Genomic DNA, 20,950 nt, shown 5'->3' on the forward strand with positions numbered 1-20,950 from the left:
CACATTTACTCCCTGGAGCCACCTTCAGTCATCACCTTACAAACACCATTGTTATAAAGAACCCTCGGGAACAACTTGTATCCTGCAGCATGCCTGTCTATGTACATCTATCATTACTTCATATTGCATCGTGCTGGTTTGATCCAGAAGGAAGGAGAGGATCTGCCTGAGCAGCTGGAGTGCCTGGAATTGGGTGTTCTGGGTTCCCTTCGTCTGAGGAGCAAAAGAGCGGGGCTGCTCCGCAGAGGAGAGCAAGCCCAGAGCCGAGAGTCACCCCAGCGCAGGCAGTGCCCTCACCAGCCAGGGCATAGCCCCAGAGGACCAAAGCACCAGCACCACCAGGGTGGGGTTAGTGGCAGGTCCCACCAACAGCCACAGACAAGCAGGAGACATGACTGGAGACAAGGCCGCTTATAACATGGTCCCAGGTACATCCAAGAGGCAAGGCCAGAGATAAGGCTTCCTGCAACATCAGCCTGAAGTCCGTCCAGGAAGACCGGTCAGCAAGTCAGGACCCAGAGCAGAGCACAGACGTAGCTCAGGCAAGGCCTGGTGGCCCACGCCTGAGCTTAAATGGAGCTCCCCGACCAAGGGGGTAGAGAGTGTGCTGGTGTGTGTGGGGGGGGGGGAGCCCAAGCCCAAGTGAGGCTGCTCAGGGCTGTTCAGGGTCCTGAAACCCTCCATATGCTCTTGGGCAGCTCACTTGGGTCCTTACTATTATTAGGACTTAAGAAATGGATTGATCAGCACTCAAGGCCTTGGTCATGTAGATGGTAAAGTCCTTTTACACAAAAGCCCCATCRGGATATATCTACTTTAGCATATTAGTTTGGATCAGGGGTGCACTTTCAAAACCACCAACTGTCCCCACTTTGGATTGCATCCTGGAGCAGTCTTGGAGAGCTCARTCTTGGGAGAGCATGAGCTGGATTCCTTTCAGGTGAAACTAAATCAGATGTGCTCCAGGGATGCACCTAATACTCTCCAGCCACTAAAGGGCGTTCACTCTACAGGACAAGACTAGAGCTTGTCTGGAGTAAAAACAGAAACCCTGACAAATGTATAGTACATACATTGGGTCCTCAGCTTTACAGGCTGCTCTCATTGTATGGTGCTATTGCTGATGCAGACACAGCTGTTAATAGTTCAAAACATTCCAAATTTCCACAAGATTTTTCTTTCCATAATGTTTAGCCTCTTGAGACACTTGTGGAAAAGAGTTTTTTTTTTTTTTTTTTTTTTTTTTTTTTTTTTTTTTTTAAATCACATATGCCAGGCAGCAGGGGGATGGTGCCTAAATACCTTTAAAAATCGGGTCCACAGCATCCACATTTCAATTTTCCCATTTATAACAGAAGAGAGATATACAGTGCTTATCTGATGGGCTGTTTTAATATTTCACTCCCATTAGGTTTTCTCCAAGAATGAAATATTCTGGAGAAAAGCAACATATTTTTTCTATAACTTAATGCAAGACTTAGAGCCGTGTGTATGATATGATCGACAGCCGGTTTACACACACAAAGCCTAGAGCCACCACTTACACGGATAAATTAATGCATCTACCACTAGATGGCATTTGCTGCCCACAGATAGGGGAGGGCCAAGGAGGATTAGGGCTGAGCGTGACATAAAGAAGTGGAACAGATGGTTTGCCAACAGCTTGGACTAGTTTTATGAATGAAGGCTGCCTCCAGATGACATAACTCCTCCCGACTCCACCCTGCTGCCTGCAAACTTCAGGTGCTTTTGTTTTGCTGGAGGCAATGCASGGGAAGCTGGTGAGCTCGCAGCAGGGGCGCTTCGCCGCTGAAGTGACAGCAGCGCACCACCGGTGAGATCCGACAGGCTTCTTGGCTGGTGAGTAGCGAAGAAATGTTTTAATTGTTAGCGTACTTGGCAGAATAGGCTGGAATATTCTGTATTGTTTCTCCCCCACTGAGACCAAACTATGCTCTCATTTCCAGTGGGATCAACTCAGAGCAGCTCCAGCACAGACCAGGTGGTTAAACCAGGTTTGACCCACTGTGAGTGAGTGCATGACTGGCTTTAAAGTCTGCTTGTTGCATTTTATGTCTATGAGCAGAAGAGTTTATGAGTCAGTTCTCTTTTTCAAAGCTCTAAGAGAACAGATTATTCTGTCCCTCAGTTTGCCATAGTATGTGATGAAAAAGTTCATAGGAAGCCTGKTTTTTTATGATTAATGCCTTAACTTGGATTCAGAAAGGTTTTATTATTATGGTAGAACTGTTTATTTTCAAAGCTGTTTTTTTCTGTGGCTTCTTGACTTTGATGCTCTTATTTTCTGCTGCGAAGTTTTGGCAGCTTGAAATCCCGTATGGGACAGATTTTCACTGAATGGTTAGTCCAATCTGGGGACCTTTCCACTGGTCAAAGACTGCTTTGTTGGATTTCCCCCACCCCCAAATAAAAATCAGTCATTTGCATTCTAGCAGTTCTGACAGCCTTGGTCTGAGGAGAAAAATTCCCTCTGCAGTCCGTAGAAGGAATTATTCCTTACTTGGATTTAATGAAATTTATCAGTACCGAAAAATCCAGCTTCTTCAAGCCAGCTGTCGAACCTCCCTCCCTGCAATGCCTCAGTTCTCAGAAACTTTGGGACATACGGTATAGCAGGCAGAAAAGAAACAGAGCTGGAGAAATGCAAAGTGCTCTCTAAAGGAATCATTTAACTAATAACCCTTCAGCTTGTAAGTATTTCAGAACCTGGTTATTGATGACTGGGAGGCTGGAGAGTCTTACACTGCTGTAGAATTTAGAAAGAGGTGGATATTTCAGTACAACAGTTTGGTGACACTCAGTTTGAAAATGTAAGGAAGAAGAATAAATGTTTGTTTATAGATAGAAATATATCTATAATACATATACATACATCCATGTTTATATATAGAAATCACAAAGCATTTTGCAAACTTACTTAAATTAAGACAAAGGAAGAGAGTTATTTCTTCTTGTCCTTGAAATAAGACCACCTCTGATGCAACCTAAAGCTTCTGAAAGCGCAGCAGTCCTCACAACAGCCTAGCAGACTGATTGAAGGATGCACTATCCAGGGAAAATTGAAGGGAAGCATTTAATAGGCAGGATATAGCTGGGCTTCGTTAAGCCCCAAGCCTCAGGTTGTTGCCATGGCTGTGTTTAGTTAAGATGTTTATTGCCCATAAGGAATCACTGCATGTATGAGGCTGGATTAATCTAGCCRCTGATTAGCTGGCATGAAACCTCTGCTAAACTAGAAACTACCATTTTCTCGATGCAGCCTCAGGCCCAAGGGAGGAAGAGAAAGTGCTCTAGGGGAAATGGCCATAGAATTGCAGACCGGGATGTTTAAAGAGGCCCAAAGCCTGTTAACTAACTTCCCTAGACTTTGGCAACAGGGACGTGCCACTTTGCGGGATTTTCCTTCATCTCAGACTTAACCCACACGGAGCTCCCACAGAAGACACCAGTCTCCGCTGAGCCGCACAGCGCAGTGTGCTCAGCGCCAGCCCCTTTCCTAGGGATGCACGCCATCGGCTGCCRCGCAGGGGCTGTCATGCACCCATGCCTGCCCCACCACCCACCCGCTAGCTGCGGGGAGCTCTGCCTTTGCCAGGTGGAGCGCGCCTGAGCTTTCCGCTGGACAGTCCTAGTACAGGCTTCAAAGTGAGGGTAGTTTGGCAGTCCTCATGGGTATCTGACTTGACRGCTTGTCCCACAGAACAGAGACCAGAGAGTGGGTAGTGCTGAYGGAGGTGTTGYGGGCTGTGCTTGTGCCTGTGTGCGTGAAAGAGAGAGARAGAGGGARCAAGAGCTGATAGCTTACTGTAATGTATAGATTTCTCCTGTMGAGTCAACAGTATAGAAAATGACAGAGAAACAAACAACCTTATGATTTATRGGCCAAGATGGGGAAGTCAGTTTGAAAGCCAGGGCAGAGATATCAAGCTCTTTAAGAAATATGGGAAGAATTCATCCCTAATCTAATCTCACTGAATTCCACAAAGATGCAAGACAGGATTCATTCGGTCCAGTTCCTTAAGCTGAGAATTAAACAGGAAACCCCCAAGGATGTAAATTGTTCTCCCAAATACCAAGGTGCAGTTTGTACGTGGAGGCYGGAGAAGGGGTGCTACTGTCTGAGCCATCTCTGTTTGACAGATAAGAGGCAATGTGAGGCTGCAGGGCTGCCAAGCAGGCAGCTTTCAGCAGCACTGAATTCAAACAGAAGGAGCAGGAGGCAAGCCCATTAGGACAGGATTCACAGCAGAACTCACTGCTAATGCTGTTCTTTGCAAAAACCAAGCCCTTGAGCCAACAAGGCTGGCAGATGTTATCATAGGCGAGTGTTTCTGGCTTCCTCACTCTCTGCTGTGCTCCTGTGACACCCTCTCAGAGACTGTTTACAGCAAGGATGAAGATTTATTGTAAACGTTGGCTCCCGAACTCTCAGAGCTGCCTCTTCCTCCAAGTTTGGTCTATCCCCACTCCCAGCTGGGATTACAGCAAGAGGTGTCTCAGAGAGCCCAGGGTAACTGGGGTCTTTACAGATACTTGCTCTCCCAGATATGAACCTGATATTGGAAACAAGTATGTCAAAAACATAGAGATGAATCAGCTCAGTACCCTGCTGGCCTTGGGGTGAGGCTGGGAATGGCTTTCAGCTGGGGGATGGAGCGGACTSGGCAAAGTAGACCTATCGTACCCTACCTGCACATTTTGAGGAGCCTTCCACTGGGAAGAGGTCTGCTCAGCAGGGCCCACTCCACTCTCCTCCAGATGGCAAGTAGCTCCTGCAGAGGACAAGTTGCAACATGAAAGAGGAGGAAAACAGCATTATCCATTTTGGAAGAGGTCTCAAACTTTAGTCCTCTTTGGYTCCTTCCATGAGTTACACATCACCTCCTCATTTACTTCCCACTTAATGCCTTGTTCACAGACGTTGGGTGTACCTTCTCCYTTTCTTTTTGCCTGGGAAAAATGAAGCACAGAGTGGCAAAGTGACCAGCATAAGGTTGCAGGACTGGGATCAGATCATAGGGGGCCAAATCATTCTGTCTCCCTAAACACGTTGTCCCTATAGACTATTCCAAATCACACAAATTACACAAATCACAGCCATTAAAGTCCTGCATCTATTAGTAGTTAGATATCAAGGAATTACAGTGATTTCATGAGACCATAGAGGGAGCACTGCAAATCTGGCAGTACTGAGACTGAACAGAGAGGCCAGCAAACCTAAGGCTCTGAGTCCTGAGGCTCTGGGCTGCCACTAGTATGTATSCTCTGCAGAACAGTGCAGAGATAAGCCTTTATTATTCATGGATGTGAGCATTATATGAATATTGGCACATGTGGATATGACTTCTCAGTGCTCAGCGACCCCATATAGTCTCAAATACACCCTGACTATGCTGTACCTGCACGCACTCCACGCACGTTGCTTGGGCCAACACAATTCAGCTCCACTAGCTGTATTGCGCGGCGTAGAGCGTAATTGTTGCGAATGTCACACCGAGTTGAACTGGGAGCCTGCCCAGGATATGGTTTCCCTAAAACAATGCAGTTCACAAGAACATGTCCATGCGGAGTTATTGTTCTTGTCCAGCACGCTGGCAAGTTGCCATTTATTGTGTGCAGAAACTACTTTGCTTCTCCCACCATCAAGCTCAGGTTAATTTCCCTGTTTTCCAGGAGGAGATCACTGATGTCAGCTAATTTGAACAGAGTATTTTGAGGCATGAAAGAAAATGGCTTTCGGTTTCAATCTGTCCATTGTCCACTGAGAGAGCTGCTCTTCCCACGGTGCATGCTTGTGCACAGTCCCTCAGTGACAGCTGTGCCACTGCATGCTGAAGCCTACATGCTCACTCACACATGGGCAGTGGTAGAGTCAGGCTCAGCTCTGAGCTTTCTCAAAGCTCAGGTCTGTGCAACAGGAGGATGATCTSCTATTTAGAAGAATACGGGATACTTGTATTCGCTGCCTGCCCTGCTACTGATCCTTTTTTGGCCACTAGCAGGTCACTTAGCCCATCTGTGCTTCAATTCCCCATTGGGACAACGTTAGTCACAGTGGCTTTTCACCCTGGCATGCCTTGGGGATAAGTACATTAAGGTCTAAGAGACCTTCAGATGCAGTAGGAACTGGGCAGGAACTGTGTGTCTTTGTAAGCAATACACTAGGCATGGTACACAGTGGTCTTTACCGCTGTACTGCACTGTTCAAATCAGGCAAGTCAGCTGGGGATACTGGCATTAGGAGTCCTGGTGTAAAGAGGTTTTTCCTACTTACAACCACCTGAGGCACAGAGTTGAGTTTTCTCTGTTTTGACTAATATGTTCAACGGTCGCAACAAGGGGAGCTGTCTGCCTTAAAGCATGCTGCTGCCGCCAGAAGAGTGCCCTGTTTCTTTTCTCTCAGAAGCTAACTCAGCTGGTCAGCAACTGAACTGTCCTAATGCCTGACAAATGTGCCTTCGTTTTCAGCTCACCCTAAAGTTGACCTGGGACAGAGTGTCTCTCCTGGGGAAGAATGAATGAATGGCCAAATGGGGTGAATGGCCTGACATCCATCTGCAGTCTCTCAGCTGGTCACTAATTCCTAGGAAAAACCCTCCATGAAGGCTGCAGCTGGGCCAGATCCAGCACTTATTACTCCAGAAAAGCACCCCCTTGCCTTCTCTGGCAGAGTTGCTTGGGTAGGGACTGCAGATTTGCTCAGCAATTCTGGAGCTAATCAGGRCAACCATTAGGCAAAAATGTGTCCCTTTGGCTTCTGGTCAGTTAAAAGTGTCTCTCTTCTACCTCCTGCTCTCCCATTACCCCTCCCAGTCCAAGAGAGACACTGAGACTAATTCAACAGCAATGCCATTCAAAAGCAGCAGGAAGACTGACGCTCTGAATAGCACGTCCTACCCATTAGTGTGGAGATGCAGGCAGCAGTGTGCCAGAGAAAAGGGCAGCTCTTGTCAGAGGCTGCAGAAGCATGGTGCTCTGCAGGGGTCCAAGTCATGCAAGTCAGAGAGCTTACCAGGGAATCCAAGCTGTAATTACCAAGCAGTTGCAGCCAAGAGGCTCTGAGAAGAAGCAGATAACAGTGCAGGAACCCTTCATCCTCATTAAAATACTTTCTCTGGCAAAGCCCCCCACGCCTGCTCAGCCTGTTCCAATTAGTGCAGTGGGCCAAGGGAGGGCAAAGAGCAGGGTTCCTTTTGATTAAAAGAAAACACTGCAGAGCTTTCAAGTGTCGGGGGGGAGGCAGGCGACCTCAGCTGGGACAGAGAGAGTCCCTGGGAGTGCAACACACAGTCATGTAATTTCATGACACTGGCCAGCAATAGTGAATCCAATGAGCTGGGTCACTGAGCTAAGGAGCAGGTGCTTCACAGCCAGCTCCTGCGTGAGAATGGCCCTGGTTTTATAGGTGGGGAACTGCAGAGCCCCCCACTGCTCTCTGAGAGGTGCTGAGCACCCCTGTCCAACAGGTCTGGAGGTGCAGAGTGATAATTCCGTTATGAATGAAGTTTGGCAAGTAAGTGTGCTCTACAAATCATCTAAATACGCTGCAAAACATCTTGGCAGCTTAAGGTAGCAATAGCAACTGGCTGGAGAGCCCTGGAGAAGACTGCAGCCTGTCTGTCCATGGAGCAGGGATGCTTCTCCTGTCCCCCAAGGCTGTTTCTCTTGTATCAGAGCTGAAATACCTCTGAGGATGCAGCTGTCTCCCGCCCGTGGCCTTTCTCCTGGGGTMCTACAGAGAGGCCCATTAGGATGTTGATATGTGCCCACAAGGACCCTAACCGTGGCCGCCACCTCTTTTCCAGTGGCCACTGAAGGACCAGCAGTCACACTAGGTGACAACTGACTCTGCCCAGGCTAGAGCCAGTGACCTAGAGGTGAAAGGCTCTATACGAAAACCCTGGGTGTCACCCACCCACTCTCCCCAGCAGAGGCTCTTCAGTCAGGCTGGGGGGAGAAGCGCTAGCAAACCCGTCTCCTGGCTAGAATGCTCTCTGACTCTCAGCCCTGGGGAGCCTCTGCTGGATTTTACCACATTCACGATGCAGCTAGATCCAGCTTGAAAAGTCTGAAGTTCAAAAAACGGCTCCTCAGTGGGGTAAAACTCCTTGAGCCTTTCAAATGCTGTATTGAATATCAGGCCATGTGGTGGACAGGTGACAAGTGTCGGTTTCAGCCCATGTGCTGGCATCTTAGTATAAATGGCTCTCAGGAATGTGGCTGTGCCTCTGGAGACTCCTGAGGCTTTGGGGATCTGGCCCATTAGCAGAGTGGGCAGGATAGAGGCTCTTTGATACCTTATTTGGGTACTTTAACACACCATTAGAGGATGGCAAGTCCCTTCACAAACGTGAAAGAATTTTAAGCTTCTCAACTCCATTAGGCGGTAGGTTTAATATGCTAAGTAAATCCACTGCTGCCTTCTAATAGATGGGCTGAGATTAGTTGTATGACAGCTCCCAGGCTACTGAAAACAGAGAGCTGGGGTAGACCAGAGTGGCCAATACCCTCAACCTCAACGCTGCACACGCTGTAGCTCTGGGCAGTGGTGTGACCTGTTCTGAGGCAGGGCTTTCAGAGCGGGACCAGCTGACATCACACTGTCTTTTGGGGCCAGCGGTTCCCCACAGTGAGGAACTGAAGGAACAGCCAGGAAATGAGGCCACGTTGCCTGCCTAGCGTGAGACACAATTGCTACGCACTTGTCTCACCTCTGTGACCCTCTGCTTTGTTTGGGGAGGAGCCCAGCCTTCTTCCTCTGAATATGCCTCTGCACAGCTGCCAGCTGGCTTCCTGTCGTGGTTTACCCCCCTCCGTGAAGTCTTGGACTGGGCAGCTTCCCACAACCGCTTACCTAAGCTGGGAGTTTGGCAACAGGACTTTAGCACTGCTTGGTGCTGGGGATGCAGTTGCAAAAGCCGCAAACTGAGGTGTGGAAATGTGGCGCTGGTATGGTGAGGGGACAGCTGGAGGGTGCTCTGGGCCCAGCCCCAAGTCCCAAGAACCCCCTGTATGAGTGATTTCCCGTGAGTTGTATCTGCCTGGACTCAGCAGTTCTGAGGCACCTGAAGCACCCTGTACTCCGAAAGCTTTTTAGGGGACCAGAGACTTGCAAGGTGGACCTGCRCTGTGCTTTCCTGCTTTCCCTGCTCACTGGCTGTGAACAGGTTATTTGCTTTGGCATGAGAGACAGACTGCAAACGACTCCCATTTGGAAGYGTAGGTCAGTCAGCCAAGACCCTTCTGCTATTGGAATGACTCCTCTCAGCTCGCTGCCAACCTGCGGGCAGGCCTGTTCCTTCTGGTACCTCCCTGTACCAGTTTGCTCTGCTGGATGGCCTTGAGGTGAATTAGAGGGAGGAATAGCTGGGGTTACCTTTGACAAGTACTACCTGGCCCGAGCAACACATTCAGACAGACCAACAAAGCCCTGAGGRAACCTGAAAGCACAGGACAAACTGTTCGGCCCATGGCCGTGCACTGAGACAAGCTCAGCTGCTGGGACACCTTCCCAGCCTGACTTCTGGGAGTCGAGATATAGATCACACTTCTCTCTAAACTAACTGTCTCACAGGAGCAAGGAAAAGGTATGGGCTGAGCCATGCACAGGGAGGGAGCAAGTGGCCTCCCTAGAAAGGAATTAGCAGATTGTTAAAAGGAAGACAGCTCTTCATGCCCTTATATACAGTTATTAATACCATGGCCATGCATGGGCCTGGTAAGAATACCTTTAGAGGAGAAGCTGTATTGTACATTCCAAACATAAAGATTTTCTCCCCTCAAGGTAAGCAGTTGAGCCCAGATCCCACTTACCCTCCCCAAACAGGTGGAAAATTCCTTTCAGCACAAAAGAGCAGAGACAGATGGGATTTGCCAAGATCACTGAATAGCTCTGATGGACAAGTTCACAGCCTGTGATGGACATGACTTTGTCAATGCTTCAGTGGAGAAAAAAAGTGAAACCAGTTGCAGAGCTCACTCCCTGAGCTGGTCAGCTATAGCGTCCAAGTCCCTAAGGTCCATGTTCATGCAGAGGTGCAGGTGGGGTGCACTTTACATAATACACCAGTTCTCAGGGACCGGGAATCTTTTTACATCAGAACAGATAAGAAATAAAAAAATGGACAAAGAGTTCATGCTCCCAAGTGTTGAAACAGGCGGAAAAGTCCTGCTGATACTACCAAGACCTGCCGGGTTACCGCACTGAATGCAGCGGAGTTGTCTCTGCCCTAATTGTTGTTATCACATACCTGTTAGCAAGGAGCCCTTCTGCGAGGCAGGGATGAAGTGCAGATGGGGCAAAGCTAACTCAGCCCGTCTGAAGGGGCCGGCGTGTGCCAGCAGCAGCTGGAACTCATTCCTTCATGCTCTCAGTGCTTGGCACGCTTCGGCATCAGCGGTTGGCAAGAAACAGTGATCAGGGGATAATTGTGATCGTAGTCTTTAATCTCACAAGGCAGGACTGTAGGAGGCTGTCAGGAGATCTCCCGGCTGGAACAGGGCCTGCTGGCCAGGCCTGCCGTGCGATGGCAGAGAAATGTGAGAGAAGCTTGAGCAACCTCAGTGTTGTTCCGCCGTTTAACAATTCCTCTATTCAAACTGCAGAAATGCACCCTTTCCTCTCGCTTCCCCTCGTCGGCTGGCCTTTAGGGCTCTGCGTGGGCMGTGTGCTGTTGGGCACGTGCGACCTGTGTTACTGAGGGTTTCAATTAAACCCTGCCATTTCCCAGTGCACACCATGGTGCCTGGTGCCACCCAAACTCTGGTTCTGGCTTTCGTGCTCCTTACTCCGATACCGTGTTAGAGGCATGGGGTGCCACCATCCCCTTTCCGCACACRGCTCAGCACTGCAAGCTTCCTTGGAGTCACTGCTGCAGCAGCCCAGCGGCATTGGGGGAAGGCACTGAGGGAGCCAAGGGCCCCAGTGGCTTTGTCCTCTCCTTTGGAAAAGGAYAACAGCTGCCTCCCCCTGGGAAGCAGGAGCAGCAGCTGCTGGGGAATCCATCATGCTGCATGAGATGGAGGGAAACAACCAAAACCCTGSGCTGAACAGGGAGGATTTCTGTGCTGCAGGCCTGCGTGGGCAGGAAGCGGGACAGGCATCTCTTTATGAAAAAGACCCATCTATACGCACACAGAGGTGCATGCCAAGACATGTGACTGATAGATCCCGCTGTGTACTCTCCCTGCACGTGTGGACCAGCATTTGCACAGCACACACCATGCCACGTGCAGACACCAGCCCCACAAATAGTGTGCACAAATGGGCACAGACAGGCTGAACCAGGGGAGGGAGAGGGGGAGACCCCTGTGATGGAGAGGCACAGCTATCCTGTCTGCCTCTCCTCCTTGCTGTCAGCTGAGGCCTGGCTGTGGGAGAGCCTTGTCTGCGCAGGGAGTTAGGAGTCTGCTTTGCAGCTTTGAAGTGCTCCTCTGGTTTTGCACCTCAGTTTCTTTGCAGGAGTGAGACTCCTTTCTCCTGTTTCCCCAAAATGCCAGAGCAGCACTTAGTCCCTTCCAGCTGGAGTGGAATTTATTTGCACCTCCAACTTCATTGCAGAGTTTCTCTTGCGGAAGTCAGGACAGCCTCAAGCAGCGAGCCCCCGGAGCAAGAGGCTTGGATCTCAAGACATCATCTTGGGAGCTATGGGAGCTTATCTGTTTGTGAGTCTCATATAGTGCCAGCCCCACGTGGGGATTTCAGCTCTCTGAAACTCTCCCATCTCACATAACTGGCTAGTGAGGTAGCTAAATGAGGTCTAGCACAGGGTTTTCTTCCCCATGCAGGGAGGATTGCTGAGGTTTAATGCTCACACCACAGTGCAGCCCCGTTCCTCCCCCCAGCTCTCTGAKGGCTGCTCCCTTGAGGTCCCCCAGCTGTTGGGGCCCTGCACTTTAACTCCTGGCCATGGCCTGGCCGGGCCTAAAGTGTAACTCAAGAAGGCAATATTCTGCAAATGGAGTTTGCGGATTAGCTAGGAAACAATYGGGGCCTGTGAGACTGGTAGAGCACATGCCAGGCTGTGCTGGGCAGGGAGGAAGCATGAGGGATCTGATGTTAGTGCAATAGGATTGCTAAAAAGCTCAAGTTCAGCATGCCCTTCTATCTTGGGAGATGATAATCCATAGCCTGATAAATCTACTGCCATGGCCTTTCCCGCTCTAAAATTTGGGTAGTTACRCTATTCATGGCATCACAGAAAACAGGCATTGTCAGAGGGAAATCAGTCCTTTCATGAATAAGCAAAGGAAAAGCTCAGCGCAGTGGCGTGGAATGGTGAATTTAGATGACAGTCCAGAGCCTTAAATCTGTTAGACTTCTGCACATCTCTCGTAGAAGAAAGGGGAAGGAAAGGCACAGCATAGCTAATGGGGCTAGGGCATCTCTCGGACTGCTGGTACAAATTCAACCCAGGGCTGTAGTGCCTGATCAAGGTCACCATCCATGGCTGCTCAGTGCCTATACAAAGACCCTCCTGGCTGCAGGCCAGCCTGTGGTGGGCTGGTGTTACCACAGCAGCCGTGAGCCTGGGCAGAGGGGGCTGGAGAATGACTGCACTGTAGGGCTGGCCGCTGTGCTCTGGGTTGGAGCACAGCCGCTGCAGGAGGAAGAAGCAGGCGTTGTTCAGAGGAGGATTTGAGTCTGTGGGGGCAGGTCTCGTTTTGGGGGTGAGGTGTGTGGAAGCAGGGCTGGAATAGCCGAGTACTTTACTGACCAAGTAAAGATGCATTCATGGGGCGACATAGGGCCACCATGGGGGGGGGGGGGGTTGGAGCACCATAGGGTGCACAGAGAGCAGTGTGAGGCAGGGTTACAAGGTGTGCGTGTCTTCTCCTGTGATCATGCCTGGCTGTACAGGCACTGGTAGTGTGTGTGTGTGTGTGTGTGTGTGTGTGTGTGTGTGTCAGAACAAGAAAGCAGACGGAGGAGTTGGTTTAAAGGGCTGAATTCCATCAAAAATGTTACTGCCACTCCCCATAAAACAGGGGCTGCAAAATGCTTCCTCTCCCTCAGGCCCTCATGGTGCCCAGGGTATGAAATCTTCACTGCCTTAACCCAGACTCCAAAGCCAAACCCACAGAAATCCCCTCACCCCAGCAGTCTGCTCTCATCAGCAATTCACTCTCCAAACTGAGATAGAAATAGTTGTAGCTCAGGACAGTTGATTATTTAAAGCTGTCGGGAGTGTTTAATTTAACCCTGGATCCATCATCCGCAGCTTGTTTCCATCCACTAGACACCCGCTCTCCCCCTCTCAGTGTAAACTCTGCCTGTGACAAGCTCTTCACCTCCAGGAATATTTGGGCCRAGGTTTATAGGAAGGGGCCGTGACCCCACTGCGTGTTTCCAGCCACTTTACCCRGTCAAACTGGCACAGCTAAGGATGCCTCCACTCCAGGCCTTGCAGACAAAACCAGGCAATTCCCGCCGAGAGGAAGATGGGTTTTTAGCTGGGCATCAGAGGATGGACGTGCCAAGTTCCTCACTGCTGCCTGCTTTGTGGCCTTCCGTGGCACTGGTGGGGGGGAGCCCTGAGGGGAGCCAGGCTYGGGAGACACATGATACAAGGGATTATAGGAGAAGCCTTTCTTACTGGAAGTTATCTTCCAACAAATTTCTCTTTCCTGGTCCGCTTTAATCCCCTCCAGCAACATCTCCAACTCTTCTGACCCTGCACACAGCTCTGCCAAGGCATTGCTTTGATCTGTGGGTTCATTCTGCATGTGGCTCCCACTCCTGTTGCAATAAAACCTTCCTTTGGCATCCACAGGGGAAGGAAACAAAGTGCTGGCACAGCCAAACAGTTTGTGTGAGCGTGCACTCCTGCCCCACTGCTTCAGCCCATGCCGCAGGCATGCAAAACATTTTTGCTGCTCCCTAATGTTTGTTCTGTGGCCTGTGCGTGAGTATGTCCCAGAGGGAGGGAGCTGTGCCCTGCCTGCCATTTGCAGAATCCTGGGCCCACCCTGGAATATCCTGGAGCTTCGGGTCATGAAAGGTTCCTCCCAGTGTCAACTGCTGTCCCCAAACCTAAGCCTAGCGCAGGCCCTGCTCCATTTATAGAAAGCTGCAATTAGAGGCCAAGTTCTCCAGCAACCATATGTACATTGGCATAAAATCTTTGTCAAATCCCGGTCATGTCCTTGAGATGACCTCTGGGATAACACTGTTCATTCAGGCCGTGGCCATGGGTCAGTGGGAGAACAGATCTGGGAGGCTCTGCTTCAGTCCCTGCTTTATGGATGAACTTGGTGCATTTTGGAAGGGCTAAAACCGCTAGAGTTCCCACAGCACAGGAAAACTGCTCTTTACCTCTGCAGGGCAGGAATGTGTTTGTGGGTAAAGTAAAGGCAGCAGCACCCAGCATTAGCTGATCCTGAAGCTGCAGTGACGTGCCAGTCACCAGCGCCCATTCCCTCCGGTCTGTGCGGCTGCTGCTCATTTTCAGTAAGTTCACTTCTCACCTGGGAGTGAGTATGGCAGTGGGGGGAGGGAAAGGACCTTGGTACTAATATCTCAAAGGCACAGTTCTGGAGCAGGGAACCAAAAGACGAGAGGGAAAAAAAAAACATTGTACGTAGGTGGGATTAGTAGCTCAGTGCTTACAAGGTGGGAACATGGTGCATGTGCATCTCTACATGTGTTGACTAGGCACAGCTTAACCCCAAAGGCTGAACCTTGCTCCCCTGCGTGCCACCATGCTGCAGAGCACCAGTGTGGCCTGAGAATACCTCTCTCCATGATCAGTGTATCAACGAATGAGCAATTTAAACCTAGCAAAACCCCTAATCATTTTTTTATAGACAGCGACGGGCCTGCCAAACTGGGAGCTCAGAAAGTCTGCACAGGGGAGAGGTGGTTTGGGAGCCTTGGAAAACAACCCAAGGCTAAAGTATGATACAACAAATGGTGCGGCACCCACCGTGAGGTCTCATCCAGGGTAGTGCCAGGTCTCCTGGGACAGGTAGGAGRCACCAGTACAGAGCAGCAGCATGTTGCACTGGCCAGAGTATGAGCAAAGTAGGAAGGGGAACATGTACATGTGTGATGCTGGAGAGACTGGCATGGACGAGGAGTGAGTGACCCAAAGACTGGGCTTTGACGGCTTTGAACTAATCTTTTCCTTCAGCACCAACCCAGCAAACCCACACCAGTGTTAGTAGGTCTTGGTGCTAAACCACTCCTGTGCTGCCAAGCCCTCACACTAGCTGCAGAGCGCTGGGCGTATGGCCACTGAAATCAAGCAGACCTTTTGTGGTGTGTTGAGGATGAACGTACCCGTCCTGCCTGGAGGACAAAGGGAACTGGGGAAAGACTGAGACTCTAACCTTCATCTGGCAGAGAATAACTGTTAGTGCAGTGGTGTCGCCTGCTCTCTCCCGTTTCAGCATGTGTCCCCTAAAAAGCCACCTGGCTTGAGTTTATCTAGGTGAGGGCTGCGATGGTGGGTGGCAGTTAGATCTGCACAGTTTTAGGCTGTAACTGGTTAACTACAATAAAGGCGAGGGAAAAAGTCAGCAAAGGAGCTGTCCCAGGGGACTGCACACAAACCTGCACCATGCAAAGACTCTGTGAATGCAAAAAGGGACTGGAAAGCTGCTGAGCAGCAGATCTAGCTGTCTTCTCCCAGTTTCCCACCAGAGAGATAAAAAGCCGTGCTTTTGAAAGCCTGAAACTGTGTCCATACGCCCAGCCTGGTGCTCCGTCTTGTGGAAGATAGAGAACAAGGCAGTTTAAAATGTTTGGCTTCTCTGGACTCTGCCTGCCTGTTCACTCCTACACAGACTATAACAGAGACTACAGAAATCCCCTATTCCTTGGGCCAAATACCTCTACACTCATTTTAAGTCTTTCAGCCAGGGGACTCATAGAACTGAATACACAGCAAGAGTGTCGGATAGTTGGAGTAGACATTTAGAGACCAGGACATTTATAAGCAGGAAAAAATGGCTAAATTGCCTGGAGTAATTGCTGTGAACTGTCAGTCCAGCTCTGTTCCCCTCCAGGATGTGTGGGAGTTGGTGAATAAGGCAATAATACTGTGTCTGTGGATGTGTGAATGGAAGAGAGGGTAGGAATGCTCCCAGTCGTTAGTGTCCAGGAGCTGATAGACGCTGGCGTGCCTTCCTTGGGCCCACAGACATCACAACGCACACATCCCTCAGCCGGGTTGTCATAGCTGGTCTTTTGAATTCTCTGTTATGAAARATGTGTCGGCGCCCCTGGGCAGCAGGAGACGATGCAGGCTGTGAGCAGGCTTCCCAGCCACGCAGCAGGCACTGGATTTCCCGGTACTCAAATTGGCCCTGTGAACTAGGGCTCTGCAAGCAAGAGCTGCTTTGACAGCTCCTGGAGATGTGTGCGCATGTGTGTAGGGTGTACAGCACCTACTTGGGATCCGAATTGCTCTGTGATGTGAAGGCATCCAGACCCCAGAGCCCTGGAGACATTCAGAAGTTCTCCTCGTCATACTATAACCATCAATAACCATGGAGGCTGCAAGGATAGCCCAGCAAGTGAGATACTCGCTTCTCTGGGAAAACCCCTGCTTTTCCTCCCACCTGTCAGTTTAGGCTGATGGAGCTCTTCAAGACAGGCCTTGTCTCCCCCTGAGTCTGTGTTTCGGAGAGACTAATGGGGCCTGGCCCTCCTCAGAGCCTGCAGGTGCTCTGGTCAGATTATCAGTCATGACGCGCTTTGCGGCAGGCTCCATCAGGGGCCTGGAGGAGTTCAGATACTCAGCTTGTGCCTCACCACCCCTGCCCAGTCTGTTGAACTCCAGTTGTGGCCAGAGACCTCCCTCGGCAACACTGCGCTCAACAGTACTGACTAATTTTGCAGTGCTGTGGGTGTGTTTGGGGCCAGACGCCCGCTCTTAGGCAGAGCATGGTAGCTCCTCTCTGCCAGGCAGCTGGCCTAACGCCTCCTCAGGTACATGCTGCTGGAGACCTGCCATGCTGTCGCTTGAGATGTCTAGAGCAGCCCGTCTTCTCAGCAATGGGTCCATGGGGCCAGTGGGATGGAGTCTCAGTCTGCACACAGCCCGCAGAGGTGCAGACTTTCCCCTTTTCTTCTTACAGCTGGAGGTGAAGGTGGCATCTCTGCGGGTGGACCATGGTACTGTGAGGGAGACCTGCCCCTATCCCCAGCAGCAGAGCGCCAAGATGAAAGCCTCCCACAGCGGCAGGCCTCCCCTCTCCACTCTCCTGCTCTGGATCCTCCTGCTGTACCCAGACACCAGCGGGGCCTGGAAGCAACATGCCCCTCGCCTTCGCGTCTCCTACAAAGGTAAGAGGGCCCTGGAGGCTGCCGGCAGACAGGATTTCCATGGGGCCTGTGCCTCACTTCAAAGGGCTGGGAGGAGTGTTCTCCAGCCAGGGTGACAGGATGGGCCAGGGCTCGAGGGAGGCAGGAGATCGTGGCTGCAACATATCTACGTGTGCCAGCTCTGAGCCCTCAGGATGCTTCATGAACCGCAGCTGAAGCCCCAAGCACAGCCCCTGAGGATGCAGCACAGAGAACGGAATGCCCTGCCTGGGTGCAGCCCAGGTCCGAGACAGCCAGGGATGTCTCCTTTCTGCCCACACTCACTCTGTGCACCTTACAGTGTGTCCTGGGCTGGGGTTGACCTGGGTAGCCCCGGGGGAAGATCCCCTGTTTTCACACTCGCGGTGCGATGGGGACGCTAAGCCCCAGGCAGTGCTGCCTTCCCCCTCCTCTCCCTCCCGTCAGCAGTTTTGCCCTGTAACAGCCTCACAGACATGGCCTGCAGCGAGCCCCATCTTCCGGGGCCCGCTGCAGGCYGCTCAGTCTCCAGCAGGATATCCCGGCGGGGAGATGGGACCCAGCTTGGAAGTGCAGTACAGGGCCTGTCTTTCCTTGGAGCCAGAGGAGGCTGAGGAGGCTGCTCAGCCAGCAGGAACACAGAGGGTCTTCTGACTTCAAAGCCCCACAGCGTGCTGGGGCCAGACCTGCCAAAAGCCCTCAAGTCTTGGGCAGAGGCAGAAGAGGAAGCTCCCAGCATCAGGAGGGCTCAAGGACAATACGAACAATGACAGGGGATGTGACTCATGGACAGCACAACGCAGCTTCAAGGACACAATGGCCTGAGAAGTTTAGGTTTAAAAACCCCTAGGAAAGAAAAAAATAAAGCAGCCTTTGAGATTACATCCACTCCAGCATCTACAGGATCAGCCTTGCTGTCAGATCCCAGCATGGGGGAGGCAGGTGGAGCTGCACGGACCGGGGGGGAGAAGATGTAAGCAGGCGCATGAGAAGGAAATGACAGCACCGAAGGCTGGGAGAGTGAAGGAAGGATGGGGCACAGGGCACGGGGCCAGGAACAACAGCAGCAGCTCCCACCCTGTCGAGGAGGCAAGGAGGAGGTTTGTAATAGCGCTCCGGCAGATCGGAGGCAGCAAACACAATCACAACTGTGCAAGAAGCAGCCTCGGGGTAAACATGGGTCACGCTGGGTCAGCCTTGATGCTGGCCTGCGTTGAGCCTCTCTGTTTTCTTACTCTGAGGCTATATAGCAGCATGACTATGCAGTGAAACTACAGCACCTCTCTGAGCTCCTGTTACTGTAATAATCTGGGGTTGGCACAGCTAGAAGCTGGCAAATGGGTCTTCTAGCTATCTCTGATTGAGAGCCAACCCAGCTGGGCAGGATCCAGAAGCCATCACACTGCAGCAGGGCAGGAGGTTGGTGAGTCTCTGGTTATCTGCACCAAAAGCTGCACTGACGCAGCTCTTATCAGCCAATGGCAGAGAGAGGCTGGAGCCTGATTTAGAGCCAAGCCTCCCCTGGGCTTCAGGGGTCRTCCCCTTGGTCTGGCTCTTTCTTACGGCTGAGGGAAGGAGGGAGAACGGTCTCCCAGCACAGCCGGGCTGTGACCCCAGGAAGCCCAGGGTCACCCTGCACTGAGGGTGTTGGTGCTAAGGGGCAGGCAGAGATGATGGATGGGACAAGGCAGTTTCGGTGATCCTGACAACAAAGGAAAACACACCATGGCCTTTGGAGATAACACAAAAGAGAGGATGTTTCTCTGGACTCACCCATCTTTTTAGCCATCGCACAGCTGCTTTCAGAGACCACCTGATTCCCTGCCTTACGGATTGGCACCTGAATCAGATGTCTTGTTTGTATAGACGGACTGGGGGCAAGAAAGGATGGTTTGTGCGCATTTAGCTGACAGCTTCCTGCACATACACCATGTGAATTAATGACATTTGAATGCCCCATCCCTTTGGTAAAGGAGCAGAACCATGCCACAGCACGTGGCATGGACCATGGTGCTCATCGTCCCATTAACTCTGCCATTGATTTCATGCTGCAAGTGCAGGGCAGTGAATCCTTCCTGAGGGCCGGGTCAGATCTTCCCACCCGATATTGCAGCAGGCCTGAGAGCCCAGCAGAGAGGGCTCCTCCGTCAGGCCTGCCTGATCTCATCATTGGACAGGGCCAGGGCAGACCAGAGGATGAAGTGGTGATAATAGCAGCTTTCTCGTTGTTACAAGCCGAGCAGGCACGTCCCCGAGGGCCAGCCTTGCCCCACTCCACTTAATTTCACCTGTGTATYGGATAAATCTTTGACTTTCCCTACCCCCACATCGCCTTTCCGGTGCCTTGCCCTACATTTCTGTCTGGATCCAGCAGGTCAGGGGAGCAGCCTGCACTGGGGCAGAAGCAGGAGGGTGGACAATACACTAGAGCCTGCTTGGGGACCCAGCCAGCTCGGCACCCAGAGGCATCCCGAGGAGACCCTTCGGGTACACGAGGGAAAGGGCTGAGTGAACTGGGACTGTGGAAATTTTTCTGGGAGCAGTGTGAGGGCTCTTCCTCCTGGCAGGGATCTCCCTGGGAGCAGCTGGGAGCAGTTACTGGCAGAGAGGGGGATTTCTCTGTCTCACAGTAACTAGAGCCCTGACCCCAGCACTGGCCGGCCCCAGAGGAAGGGGAGAAGGAAATGCCTTGTCGGAGCGGGCCGGGCTGCAGTGGCGCAGTTCCGGGCAGAGACCCCTGCTTGTTGCATGCRCCCCAGCAGGTCCTTTCCTCACAGGGAGGAGCAGACGTCAGTGGCATTTCCAGCTCACAACAACTGGCCCCGCTTCCTCTCTCCCATGGAAATGGGGTGGAAGGAAGAGAGCAATAGCCTCTGCGATCAGCGGGTGCATTTTGAACAGAGAAGCCAAGGCCATGTACGCCCCACCTGGCACGCTCTGCTCACTTGTACCCGTGCTCCCATCCATGCCGGCCAGCGCTCACTTCCCCGACAGCTTCCCTCACTTAGTTTCTGGCAAACTGCTTCCATCTGCATGGTCCAGGGTGATTTCTCAGCCTCAGTCATACCAGATTGCCCCAGGTTACCATCTACATTTCATGTCCCTCTAGCTCCAAGCTCCCATTCACCAGCAACCCCTTCCCATCTCCCCTTCCCTTGACCCTACTTTTGTACCTTTCCCCCACACAGCTCGAAAGCCAAAAACAACCTGCCAGAACATGTAGCTGGCCTTCACCTTCTCCTTAGTTGGATCTTGCCAGCTTTGAATAGAAAAGCAACGTGTTACAATTTCTAGGAGCTCTAACGCAGTTCTCAGCTGCAGTCTCTCCAGCTCAGTGACTTTCTGTCTTGATGTCTTGGAGCAGGCGCTCACCAGAGCAGCAACTGTTGCAATAGCTGTGTCCTACACAGCAGCCACCTGTGCACAGTGGTGGGGGAGTCAGCTTGTCCCGGCAGCCAGCCGGAAAACCTGATGCTGGATGTCACAGACTGATGCGGACCATGGGAAAGCCTGTTGGCCACAGGCCAGGTGTCAGGGCCCTAGTGGATGTTGTTTCAGGAGTGGTTAAGCAAGAGACAAGATCTTATTGTCCTTCTTGCACACCCACACGACTGTGACTGTGCTATAGGAGGGTTCGGGGGG

General features: G+C 51.5%; 1 protein-coding gene across 1 annotated transcript in view; it reads left to right on the top strand.

Moving 5' to 3' along the window:
- Positions 1 to 16,811: 16,811 nt before the first annotated feature.
- SEMA3F (semaphorin 3F) overlaps positions 16,812 to 20,950 on the top strand; it is a 13,529-nt gene continuing 9,390 nt past the window's right edge. The window contains exons 1-2 of the mRNA XM_026055001.1: positions 16,812 to 16,954; positions 17,104 to 17,311. Of these exons, the coding sequence (XP_025910786.1) occupies positions 16,910 to 16,954; positions 17,104 to 17,311 (253 nt within the window). The 5' untranslated portion in view covers positions 16,812 to 16,909. The remainder of the gene's footprint in view (positions 16,955 to 17,103; positions 17,312 to 20,950) is intronic.

This window comes from Apteryx rowi, unplaced genomic scaffold, assembly GCF_003343035.1.
Source record: "Apteryx rowi isolate R43461 unplaced genomic scaffold, aptRow1 scaffold_98, whole genome shotgun sequence".
NCBI classification, from domain to species: domain Eukaryota; kingdom Metazoa; phylum Chordata; class Aves; order Apterygiformes; family Apterygidae; genus Apteryx; species Apteryx rowi.